General features: G+C 43.4%; 1 protein-coding gene across 1 annotated transcript in view; it reads left to right on the top strand.

The window, feature by feature from the left end:
• The window catches only part of LOC111963138 (myelin transcription factor 1-like protein), a 160,610-nt gene that overhangs the window by 75,572 nt on the left and 71,076 nt on the right, over positions 1–13,962 (top strand). The window contains exon 6 of the mRNA XM_070443323.1: positions 9,736–10,178. Coding sequence (XP_070299424.1) covers positions 9,736–10,178 — 443 coding nt within the window. The remainder of the gene's footprint in view (positions 1–9,735; positions 10,179–13,962) is intronic.

Raw genomic sequence — 13,962 nt, 5'->3', positions numbered from 1 at the left:
CTCTTGCTGTTTCTCTCTCTCTCTTCCCATCTCTCTCCCTCATTCCATCCCCCATCTCGCTCTCTATTTCTCTCTGACTAGCTTCACGTCTGTGTGCGAGGATGGTAAATCCCTGTTGTATTTCTGGAGGATATCACCATGGAGACGGCGCTCTGCCACGCGTGCCTATAGATCCTGTTAGATAGGGGCACAGCGAGAGGTGCACGACACTCCTCCAAGAAGGGGAGAGACAGAGAGAGAGAGAGAGAGAGGTAGAAAGCAGACGGGGGATGGTTGAAAGAAGAGGGAGAGGTATGAGAGAGAGAGGTTTGAGAGAGAGAGAGAGAGAGAGAGAGAGAGAGAGAGAGAGAGAGTTAAAGCTATGTGAGTGCAGCAGCAGTCTCATCCCAGTGTCAGGGAGACAAATATCACATGATGCTAATGAGTGGCAAAATCTCGGCCCCCGCTGTGAACAGGCTTTAATATGACTGCTAATAAAGCTGCTGTGTAACACTGTCACATTCCTTCACACACTCACTGTCACCCACCTGGGATTACGCACACACAGACGCGCGTACAAACACGCACGCATGGAYTCTGATCACGACTCCATTTTGCTCCTCCCTTCCTATAAGCAGAAACTCAAACAGGAAGTACCCGTGCTAAGGTCTATTCAACGCTCTGACCAATCGGAATCTATGCTTCAAGATTGTTATGATCACGCGAACTGGGATATGTTCCAGGTAGCCTCTGAGAATAATGGTGACTGAGTTCATTAGGAATTGTATAGGAGATGTTGTACCCACTGTGACTATTAAAACCTACTCAAAACAGAAACTGTAGATAGATGGCAGCATTTGCGCAAAACTGAAAGCGCGAACCACCGCATTTAACCATGGCAAGGTGACTGGGAATATGGTCGAATACAAACAGTGCAGTTATTCCCTCCGTAAGGCAATCAAAAAGGCAAAACYTCAGTACAGAGACAAAGTGGATTCGCAATTCAACGGCTCAGACATGAGGCATATGTGGCAGGGACTACAGACAATCACGGACAACAAAGGGCAAACCAGACACCAATGTCTTGCTCAAGTACAAMCTAAACACCTTCTTCGCCTGCTTTGAGGATAACACAGTGCCACCGACGCGGCCCCCTACCAAGGATTTGGGGTCTCCTTCTCCGTGGCCGARGTGAGTAAGACATTTAAGCGTGTTAACCCTCGCAAGGCTGCCCGCCCAGACGGAATCCTTAGCTGCGTCCTCAGAGCATGCGTAGACCAGCTGGCTGGAGTGTTACAGACATATTCAATCTCTCGCTATCCCAGTCTGCTGTCCCCACTTGCTTCAAGGTGTCCACCATTTTCTATACCCAAGAAAGCAAAAGTAACTGAACTAAATGACTATCGCCCCATAGCACTCACTTCTGTCATCATGAAGTGCTTTGAGAGGCTGGTTAAGGATCATATCACCTCCACCTTACCTGACACACTAGACTCACTTCAATTTGCTTACTGCCCCCAATAGATCCACAGACGATGCAATCGCCATCACACTGCACACTGCCCTATCCCATTTGTACAAGAAGAATACCTATGTAAGAATGCTGTTCATTGACTATAGCTCAGCATTCAACATAGTACCCTCCAAGCTCATCATTAAGCTCTGGGCCTTGGGTCTGAACCCCGCCCTGTGCAACTGGGTCCTGGACTTCCTGACGGGCCGCCCTCAGGTGTTGAAAGTAGGAAACAACACCTCCACTTCAATGATCCTCAACACTGGGGCCCCARAAGGGTGCGTGCTCAGCCCCCTCCTGTACTCCCTGTTCACCCATGACTGCGTGGCCACGCACTCCTCGAACTCAATCATCAAGTTTGCAGACGGCACAACAGTAGTAGGCCTGATTACCAACAATGATGAGACAGCCTACAGGGAGGAGGTGAGGGCCCTGGCAGAGTGGTGCCAGGAAAATAACSTCTCACTCAATGTCAACTAAACAAAGGAGGTGATCGTGGACTTCAGGAAACAGCAGAGGGAGCACGCCCCATCCACATCGATGGGACCACAGTGGAGAAAGTGTTCCTCGGCGTACACATCTGAAACGATCCACCCACACAGACAGTAAGCACAACAGCGCCTCTTCAACCTCAGGAGACTGAGGAAATTCGGCTTGGCCCCTAAAACCCTCACAACTTTTATAGATGCACAATTGAGAGCACCCTGTCGGGCTGTATCACAGCCTGGTARGGCAACTGCACCGCACGCAACCGCAGGGCACTCCAGAGGGTGGTGCGGTCTGCKCAARYCATCACAGGGCGCAAACTACCTGCCCTCCAGGACACCTACAGCACCCGAWGTCACAGGAAGGCCAAAAATATCATCAAGGACATCAACCTCACGAGCCACTGCCTGTTCACCCCGCTATCATCCAGAAGGCGAGGTCAGTACAGGTGCATCAAAGCTGGGACCGAGAGACTGATAAATAGCTTCTATCTCAAGGCCATCAGACTGTTAAATCGCCATCACTAGCCGGCTTCCACCCGGTTACTCAACCCTGCACCTTAGAGGCTGCTGCCCTATATACATAGACTTGGAATCACTGGCCACTTTAATAATGGAACACTAGTCACTTTAATAATGTTTAAATAATGTTTACATACTGCTTTACTCATCTCATATGTATATACTGTATTATATTCTACTCCGACATTGCTCGATCTAATATTTATATATTTCTTKATTTCATTATTTTACTTTAAGAGTTGTGTGTATTGTTGTGAAATGTTTTAGATACTACTGCAGTGTTCGATGCTACTGCACTGTTGGAGCTAGGAAAACAAGCATTTCGCTACACCAGCAATAACATCTGCTAAATATGTGTATGTGACCAATACAATTTGATTTGAGTTGATTTGAAGTGCACACATGCACACACACAGACACGCACACACACACTCAAACACACACACACGCATTAGGGACGCTTATTCATGACTCTGAGCTCTCTTACCAGATTTAACATTCCAATTTGTCTCTCTTCAACATCGACAGAGTGTTTTTCTAACGTTATTTGACTGGCCACTTGTTCCACTTTAGTTAAATGCATTTCATCCAGTCTCATGTGGATTTGAGGATGCTCCCTCAAAATACAAGGGGAAAATAAGTGGCTTTCTTCTTACACAAGGGGATGTTTTCCTTTGATAGCTGCCTCTCATACCAAACACACTTCTACTCTGCTGCCTGGAGAAAAAAAGACAGAAATAAATAACTTTCTGTCCTCCTCTCCTGACACAATTCCAACAGTATATATTTATTTAAATGGCACGTAATCACCTGTGGAACGATAATTGCAGGACACAGTTAGAGGGCTGCAGTAGCAGGTCTGAGACAGTAGAGATGTGGCCAACGTCATGCTGTGAGAGAGCTGAGGAACGTGTGTGTGTGTGTGTGTGTGTGTGTGTGTGTGTGTGTGTGTGTGTGTTGTGTGTGTGTGTGTGTGTGTGTGTGTGGTGGTGTGTGTGGTGTGTGTGTGTGTGTGTGTGTGTGTGTGTGTGTGTGTGTTGTGTGTGTGTGTTTGTGTTGTTGGTGGGTGTGTGTGTGTGTGTGTGTGTGTAAGAGAGGGCTCCTGTTCTTCTTGTGCGTTAGTGATTGGCTTCCCTATGTCGGGGCAAACACACCTCTCACAGTCATAACAACCTCACAACTCAGGAGTAGGAGTAGGCTACAAGTCAAATCCTAGTTAATTTAGTTGTCAACACATTAATTAGTGGGATAAAGAGGCATTTGGAGATCATTCATAAAGTTGTTGGTGAATATTAAAATGAACTCTTTCAGTAGGAGAGGATTTCAGGACCAACTGAGACATATTTGCAGTAGTAGTAGAACAGAACATTACGTAACAATGGAAACACTTGTGGTTTAATTGACCCCTTTTATGGGCCAGGTAAAAACTATATCTACAAATTTTTCTGATAAAAACAAGATCTAGTGATTTTAACCTCAATCCATTTGCTGAGTGTTTCAATACAATTAGCAGTACCGCAGAGATTGCGTATTGAAAAGTGATTCAGGTGAAAACACATGAAGGCCTGTCATGGAGTGAGCTGTAGCACATTAAGCACAGACACACAGCACCTCTATCAGGGTACTGCATTGCAAGGACTGCCTCATCGCTAAAACCCAGCTGGACAGACAGTGTGGTGAGCAATGGAAGATGAGCGGAGGGAGGGATGAACTTCAACAGCTCCCTCTGCCTCCCTGCCTCCCTCCCTCCCACTCACCTATCCCCCCCGCCAGGCTGGCTGCTTGGCAGTACGTATCCTGCTGGGATACGCCCTTGATTTATTTGGAGGGGCTCTGGACTGGGCCAGGATGAGTGGCATTTTAATGTGCTTTTGAGATGTTTGGTCACAAGCACTATTGATCAGAGTACTCAGTAACCCCCACTCTGCCCCCCTCCACACCTCAACCCCCACCCTGGAGAGAGGCGCCGGGCCTGCAGGAGACTACAGGGCTGTCAGGCAGGGAATGAGTTTTCGTGTGAGCTTAGATTAATGAAATGAGGCCCTGTGTGTGGGTGCAGGGGTCAGGCTATTAAGTAATCCCTGGGCCCGCTGAGATTGAGGCTGTCTGCCAGTTGGGCCCGACGCTGACTGAGTGATGGACACCCGCTCCTTTTGGGCTGTGGGGATAAAACATGTGTATGGGAAACATGTGTGTGTGGAGGGAGGGAGGGAGGTAGGTAGATCAGCAAGTCGGTGCGCCCTCAAAATTCTAAGACAAGTGAACAGTGCTAAGAGGTCCACAGTGAACAGGCTGCAGTCAGCCAAAATACCCAGTTCTCCACCAATTTAAGAAATGATGCTTATGTATTAACAGCACCTCCCTGACCTCAAGTGGTGGAGGCTTCAGAGGGGTGCCACATCCGCTCTGAGATGCCCAAGACAGAACGCCTCCACCGGCCATAATAACTGCTGATATCAATTTACTACACGGCACCTTCAATTTAATGCTCTCTATTTGTTCACATTAGAACCTATTTTGGGCTGAGTGAGGAGGGAGAAAACCCACAGGCTTTTGTGAAGGGGAATCAGGGACATTTCACTGCTCAGTTGCCTCTGACTAAGCATGCCTGAAACCTGTCGGACTCTGTTAGCTATGCAAAGGGAAAGGATCYCTGCCGCTACTTCGCTAATGTGCATGACATGGGGAGCTAACTTTAGTAGAGAGGAGTATCAGCAACTCTTGGAGGAAAATTGAATTTAACAAAAGCTTCTTTCATTATTAGAAGTAGAAACCAATTGTTTTGGCTTTCACACCGACTCTGTTACCTACCAGCATAGAGCACTGATCTGCTTGGCACCTCAACCCCATTGTCTCACTGGTATCATTGGGACCCTGTCTGTGTTGGAATTTTTTSAAAGAGGGGTTGGGTGCCACGTGTTAACACTCATGCATATACACACGCACACATAAACACACACACAGAGACCTGTATCGCCCCCAGACTCCCCATGGTTTGATGAGGGAAACGGATTAGGCTCCTGTGATCAATAGTCTGGGCGAATACACAGATTATCAGATTATCAGATTAAAATGTGTCCCCTGCTGCCAAGGGGACCAGGAGAATACAGTTAAACCCAGGTGCCTCGGCAAGATTCAATTAATTATCTCTCTGATTATTCTGTTTTCCCAATGACGATCCTACAACAACGTACACAGCTGCAGTTGATACAGCAGAGTCAGACAATGTCAGCTCAATAAACAATTTATAACCCAGGAATGTGATTATTTGTTTTAATCTCTTTGTTTTTAAATCAGACTGGCCTCAGAACCATACGAAACATACTTTACGTATTTCTGATGTCTTCCAAGACGTATGATACCTACTAATGGTGTTGTTACTTTAGACAGAAATGAAAGTAGGGAGGTTGGTCGGGGAGTATTGGTTGGTGTAGTCCGTGACCATCTAGCAATCCAAAGGTTGCATGTTAAAGTCACGCCGGAGACAGCTGTAGAACTGGGCACAGAGGTCAGCTCAACGTCTAGTTTTGATTTACATTTGGTTGAGTTGTCAACTAGCGTTAATTCAACGTGAAAACATTTCACCATGTCATTGGAGTTACTGTTTTCACCAGTATGTGGTACGTTTTCACAACAACTTAGTACAAAARGCCAAACTGGTCACACTTCTTACGCAGCCAGTCTTTCATTCAAAATGTGTCATTGTGCATTCATTTGGATTGTAAACATCTCTCACCACACAACCATTGATTCAAAATAGAAGTTTATTGTGAAACGTAATGAGAACATTGGTTTAATCACCAAAACATAATTGATATATTTTCAATGTAGTAATTTTGACTACCAGTTAATCCAATAGTAAACAATGTAATATACTGTACATATTTCAAATCTCCCTTAGAAGTGCTGAAAGTAATATACTACAGTACTGTAAATGACAGTTTTCACTTTAGGTAATACACTTACATTATCCAACACGATTTACCGAAAATCTATCATTTCCATAACATCTTTCCAATGTGTAATCAAAGGTGTGGTCAATGAAGACATCCTCTACAATTATTCATGCAATTCTTTTTGTTGTTGTTGACATAATTGCAACATAGGTGTACTGTTTGTAGTCAAATGTAAGACATTAAATGAAACAAATGAACATTTCAAAAAAAGTGTAGCACACATTAGTTTGCATCAAGCCTGTCTTGAGCATTTGGCCATAAATTCTCATCCACATCACAGTGAATGTCTTCAGAAAAAACGTTTAGGCATGGCGAATCCAAGCTTGACATTGGTTTGCATTGATGTCGTCGCATGCCTCATCCATGGCCAGGAAGGTGGCAAGCTCATTGGGATGTCGATCGTACACCTTCCACACTGAAAAAAAAAATCCTCAATAGGGTTGAGGAAAGGAGAGTATGGGGGCAGGTATAGGGTCACGAATCGGGGACGGGCCCGAAACCATGCCCGAACCACCTCTGCTAGGTGGAACCTGACATTGTCCCACACAATGACATAGGTCAACTTCTTCACCTTGAAAGGCCTGCTCGATGTCAATGAGGAACACAATGAGGTGTGCAGCATTGTAGGATCCAAGTAAGGGCCTATATCCTACCACACCATCTTCAGAGATGGCTGCGCACATGGAGATGTTTCCCGCACGTTGTACAGGCACTTGGACATCCTCCAGTTAGCCAATGAGTTTCCGCCCAGAGTTTTGGCCAGGTTGGAGCTCGCTTCATCAACAAAGAGATTCTTGTGATGGTTCACAGCAGCATCAAGCACCATCACCCTTCAAAAATATATTTTGGGGAGTTATTTCTACAGTATAGTTACAATATGGTATTGTGAAGTAGCATGTGCATTAATAGTAACAGTAACACAGTATATAGTGCTGTACCTGAACATACTCGGCCCGCAGTCGTTTCACCCGGTCGTTGTTTCTCTCAAAAGGCACCAGGTAAATGTGTTTCAAAGTTACCTGGTGCTTCTTCAAAAGGCTGGCGATTGTTGGTAGGCTGATGGATGCCACATTGCCAAAGGTGTCATTGTTCTCTTCAATGGCCTGTTTTATTTTGGACAGCCATACGTGGCGAAATGTTCTCATGATCGTATTGACAGTTGATCTTCAGATTGGGGTGAACTAATCTGGCAGCTTCTGCCATGGTCAGGCCTCTGTTCACCACATGGTCAGGCCTCTATTTACCACATGGTCAGGCCTCTGTTTACCACATGGTCAGGCCTCTGTTCACCACATGGTCAGGCCTCTGTTCACCACATGGTCAGGCCTCTGTTTACCACATGGTCAGGCCTCTGTTCACCACATGGTCAGGCCTCTGTTTACCACATGGTCAGGCCTCTGTTTACCACATGGTCAGGCCTCTGTTTACCACATGGTCAACGACGATGACCCGGACTTCATTAGACACAACAGTTCCCTGCCGTCTGCCTCTCTCTCTCTGATGTCCACTTCTTTGACGGGGCCCATGCCCACAAATTGAATTGACCTCTCTGACGGGCTCCTTGTCCACGAGCTCTTTGATTTCTTCCTCTCCCTTGCTGTCTATCCTGCTCCATGTTGAAAGAAATTGCAAGTGTTCACACACACCCTTTTATATGGTGACCAATAGTGGTTACCACTATGTGAAACCAATTAGCAATAACGAGTAGTCATTATGTTGTCATTACGGTTATCATGTATCATACATGTAATTTAGATGTTTATACTTTACAAACATATGTTTTATTCCTGTAGTTCTCAAAATCCATTTATAGTAGACAAACCAGTTTAAAATCTATAGGTTTACCAAATGGTTAAGTGATTAACCGTTAAGCGCAGTTGGATTAAGTGATGGTCAAATGTATTTAAACTAATGAGAAAAGAATGATATGAAAAGTATTGTGAGCATTGCATTGTGAAAGGCAATTACTTTATATGAAAGGTATTTCTAGATGAAACACTGATTAGGTTTGGTGAAAAAAGTTACTGTGTGATTTTGTGTGTCAATTGAAAATGTGCTTAACGTTTRYAAAAAAACTGCCTTTTTGATGATCTGTTTTGAATTTTGTTACTCTGAGTTGTGAAATTTTACCACATACTTTTGAAAATAGTACCACGCCGATATTAAAAAAATCTGTACGGTTAAAATACTAAATGCCCTTACGTTGATGACAAATCCAATTAGTATCCCACGTCATCACATACATTTTTTGGGTTGAAATAATGTGGAAGAAAATTATATTCAACCAGTTTTTGCCCAGTGGACTTCCCCCAACCCTTATTCTTAACTTAATCCAATTTACCTATCTTCCCCATAATTATCCTTTGTTGTTATGGCACACAAGCAACCTGGTCTCAGAGAAAGACGTAGCATATGTCCACCAAAACATATGATAAGTTACATCATCCAATTTGTATGCTATTGTACGCCTGGGTAAGAAGTATCAAATCTAATTTTGTCACATGCGCCAAATACAACAGGTGTATTCCTTACTGTGAAATGCTTACAAGCCTTAACCAAAAATGCAGACTTTTAACAAAATAGTAAGTAACAAAATATTTGCAAAATMAAAACAATTACTATAATAATAAATATAAGTAACACAATAAATAACAATAACGAGGATATAGACAGGGGGTACCGGTATGAACTATATGTCCTATAATTAATATCATATTGTACAACACTATTCCATTAATAATGTATCTTAACYTTACGTAATATATTATATAAAATGTAGTCCACAGATTTACGTACAGAATCATATGAATTGCCGGAGACCACATTGTTCTCTTTATCTCAAYAAATTCCTCCTCTTGTAATTGTAAACCAAGCAAAGGAGAGCAATTAGAATGTAATTACACAATAGTGAATGATTATGGCCACGATTAGTGCTCTGTTCATAAAACGTTGATTTCACTTTCACTCTGGTGCCAAAAACAAAGCCCTTCAGCAGAGCAATGGGTTTATCTTAGATCTGTTCTGCAGCAAGAAAGCGTCACAACATTCAACACCTTGCGGCATTGTGCTGCAGTTGTGTTTTCTTGTGTTTTGTAATATACTCTCCAAAAGTGTTTTAATCTGTAAATAGCCAGCTGGGCAGTGTGCTGGACCAGTGACATAGTCAGCACTAGAGCTAGTGTATTGTGTTAGCCACTAGCCAGCCACTAAGCCAGGTGATATGGAGTTTTGGGTCTGGTGGCTAAGCGCTAATGGCTCCTGTCTTATCTGTTCCCTGCAGTGTGTACGGCTGCCCCCTGGCCAAGAAGAGGAAAACACTGGACAGACAGCCTCTGGAAGCCCTGGAGGTGCTGGAACCCTTACTGGAACCGCTGGAGACAGACCCCAAGAGTAGACCCCTCATAACCCACATGGACAACTCCACTAGGGAGGAGAGCTACGAGACAGATGGAACAGTGGAGATGGATGATAGAGAGGAGGAGGTGGAGGAGGGAGTAGAGGATGGGGGAGATGAGGAAGAGGAGGTAGAGGAGGAGGAAGAGGAGGGATACTTGGAGGACAATGAGGAACAGATGGAGCAGGAAGAAGAAGATGTGGAGAGAGGGGAGGGAGAGGCGGAGGAGGTAGAGGTGGAACAAGAGGAAGAGGAGGGCGGAGTACCAGAGGAGGAAGAAGAGGAAGAGGAGTATGAGGAGGATTATGAGGAGCAGAGTCAAGGCCAAGGTGAGACGTCTTTATTTAACCCTTTGATACACCAAGACATATTAGAATGTTTTTTTTCAAAGTAATGTAAATGTCTGAGTTGCTATGGTCTACGTTGCCGAATGGTTAGTCTTAAATATACAGTATACTGTATATGCAGTATAGTAAGGCAATAAAGGCATGCAATGATACTTTTGTCTGCATACTGGGAATTGAAATGTGATACAATTCTACATAACAAAATACAAACTAAATCCCAAGCCTGTCCCAGAACTTAGAATATATTATTCTGTTCACATTCCTTTGATCTTTGTTTGTTTCATCCGTTTGACTGGTTTATTTATTTGTTTGTTTGAGCGTTTGCTTTTCCTCCAACTTATGTGATGACTGTAACTACCTGAAACAGAATTTGTAGTGCTAGATCAAACCTGGTTACCTGGAATAGAGAGATGGTTTGGCAGCGAAGCCAATTTTCTTCAGGAGCAGCTCAGTTCTGTCATTTGAGGTTTGTTTGGGCCATTTGCCATTACCTTCAGGGCTATCTCAGTCACAGGCTAAAAGCTGTGCTGGCGCTGTCTCTCACACACAGACCCTGTGAAAATGGCAGTTTGTCAATGGCTCCACAGGGGCTGGATGGGAACACCCTGTCTCCAAAACACCTAATTCCAGAGATAAACGCCCTGAAATAGAGGATCAGGACTCAAAATGATGCAATGAAAGAAACTAAACTATCACGCGTGAATGTGTTTTTTTGTTGATGTAATTTTCACGAGGCAGACAGTGTTTTCGGGACACGTGCTACGTTTCACATGTACATTTTTCATATTTGTTTTTGCCATTTTTTACCACTTCCAGCTACATCTGGTCTCCCCATCCAGGGACTGACCCTGCTTAGCTTCAGAGGCAATCCAGCAGTAGGATGCAGGGTGCGATGTTGCTAGAATGAATGTGCCAAAACTTGTAAATGGAAYAAAGGCAGCAAAAGCAAAGGCCAGGGTACCATAACCAAAGAGGGAAAATTCCAGAAAAGAAGGAGGCGTTTTATTTCATCATGTTATCATTAAAAAATGACKATTTTCTTTTTGTTGCCTCGATTTACAACTATTTTGCTCTCGCATTATTTCGTTTTGCTATGAAAACTTTCGGGTGAGGATTCATTCACTAGAGGATTGCATCKTATAATAACACATTAGTCTATTAAATGTGTCTAAAGCGGCAATCCTTCCTTGAAACATTAACAAAGTGGACTCCCCGCCACAGTTTRGGTAAAAGCTGAGGGATGTGACTAGAGAAATGCAAACACTCAAATCCACACTGCACTATGGATGTAAGGACTAACCATCCATGATATCAAAATTGTATTTTCAACCATGACCGTATTTGTTTACGTTTACTTTCTTTACAAAGATTGGAGTAAAACAAACMTATATTTTGGGTTATGATGGTGTACAACAGTTGTACTAAGCTCATGAMGCATTTATACGTTATATTCTACAAGAATCAATGAGTACATTTCATTCATTTATAAGTGCAAGAATGGATATAGCAACAAATAATTGCCCCTTTAACAGGCATTGACCTTCATACAGCTTAACTAAGTTACCATTTGAATGGGATCTATTTACCTGCCCCAAAGACATGTATTCCGTCCACTGTTCCGCGAATGTCCAGCAAAATCATTCACTTGTCCCYCATTTGTTTTTTTTAGATGTGGTCACCCTTATTCCACCGGTGAAAACATTGCTACTGCAACATGTTAGCATCATCTTTTCACATGTGAGGAGAATAACATTATTTCAACCCCACATGTGAATCTACAATTCCACATGCGAAAGTGAGATTTTCAAGGGTGGAGTTGTCTTTCATGTGATCCTGCAGATTAGATTTTCACATGTGATTGATTTTCACTTGCAATCCACATGTGGAAGTGAGATTTTCGCATGTGAAGTTTTGTTTAAATGTGAAACGACAAATGTGATTTTCACATGTGAAAGTTTTTCACGTGTGAAAATGCAAATTTCACATGTTATTCCCCTCACATGTGAAGAAGTGGTGTTAACATGTAAACTCAAAATGTGAAACATGCGAAAATGCCATTTTAAAATGCAAATTTGGCATGTGAAACTGCAAATGTGAACTTTTTTTTGTAAGGGTGCATGTATTTGTGTGAGAAAATACAAAAGCAGGATTCCCACCACCTTTGCTTATAAGCATGAATAAGTTATGCTAGATAAACAGTAAAATATTCTATTTAAAATGACCTGCAACAAACCAATTGAACACAGAACTCTATAAATTATATACACAATAGCCTGGGTCTGCTTTCGAGACTGTCTGGGCCGTGAGAAGTTCTCCCCCATGTATGGTCTCTACCCTGACGTGCCAAAACACCACATTTGGCAGGTTTCTCTACAACTCATTCTGCCTCTCACCCCCCGCACCCCAGATCCTTCCTGACAGAGCCCTCAAGTCCAATTAAGACTGGAGCTCTGAGAGATACAGTACATTGTGCTAGCTTCCTTCTAAAAGTGTTAGTATGTCAGCCTCCCTCCTCTGTCTCTCTGTTGGGCATGTGAGTCCACAGTCAAAGAGATGGTCTTTGTTTCCCTTCTTGGCCCAAGGAGCACAATTAAATCAATTCCACTGAGTGTAATAGCGCTGGCCTAATTAAACTAGGTGAATATTTAGGATTCTCTCCATCGTCTTAAACCACAGTGCCATCTTTAGATAGGAGGACGAAATTACATTTTTTTTCTTCTCCTTTTTCTTGGCTTCTCAGAAATGTAGATGAGTCTCCACATGCACCACTATCATTTCCCCCATATCCTCCAAAAAATAAGTGGCAGCAGYGCAGATTCCAATCTGTAATGGAGGTGGTTTTGTTATGGCTGCTCTGTGTTTCTCAATAGATATATGCACACTGCTGCACGCTGCATTGTTAATCCAAGCCAATATGGAGCAGCGCAATCTCTCATTTCTCCTTTCAATCTGTTTCGCTTCCCTATCCCCTTTGTGTACCTTGATTGCTCTTCAAATTGCTTTTCTGAGCCATGTTTCAAACCATCAAAAATTAAACCTCTGGCAGCCAGGGTATGGGTAGGTTACTGTAAGAAAGCGTCCCCCTGTCAAAATATGTGCCTGGTCAGTCGTGACTCCTCGGTCCAGAACCCTCACCTCAACACACTAGATGTTGTGTTGCTCTCATTAGATTGGGAAGTGTGTTTGGGGGTTTGGTGTGTGGCGGCAGTTTGTGTGTGCGGGCAGTGTGTGTGCGGGCAGTGTGGTGTGCGGCAGTGTGTGTGTGTGTGTGTGTGTGTGTGTGTGTGTGTGTGTGTGTGTGTGTGTGTGTGTGTGTGTGTGTGTGTGTGTGTGTGTGTTGTGTGTGTGTGTGTGTGTGTGTGTGTGTGTGTGTGTGTGTGTGTGTTGTGGTGGGGTTGGGTGTGGCAGTGTATATCGATGTGTTGTATGTGTGTGTATGTCTAGGTGTACTGTTTGTGTACACCTAGTATGTATGCCTGTATGTTTGTATGTTTGTGTATGTTTGTGCATGCATGTATACATGAGCTTAAAGGCTTTCATGCTTCATGTTTACCCCTTTGATCTCTATCTTATGGAAATGTTCCCGTTCACACACACATGTTCACACACACAATACGTCGTTGAAACCGGGCAACAATTAATTCTTCATCACAAAAGATTATACCTCACTAGTGTTTTGTCAGGTGATTTTCTGCCTCCATCCAGAAATCAAATTMTATTTAATATTTCTGTGTAAGCATCTGGGTTTTTTCTCTGCAGGAATGTA

This window comes from Salvelinus sp. IW2-2015, linkage group LG4q.2, assembly GCF_002910315.2.
Source record: "Salvelinus sp. IW2-2015 linkage group LG4q.2, ASM291031v2, whole genome shotgun sequence".
Classification (NCBI taxonomy): domain Eukaryota; kingdom Metazoa; phylum Chordata; class Actinopteri; order Salmoniformes; family Salmonidae; genus Salvelinus; species Salvelinus sp. IW2-2015.
This window is presented reverse-complemented; position numbering and strand designations above follow the sequence as displayed.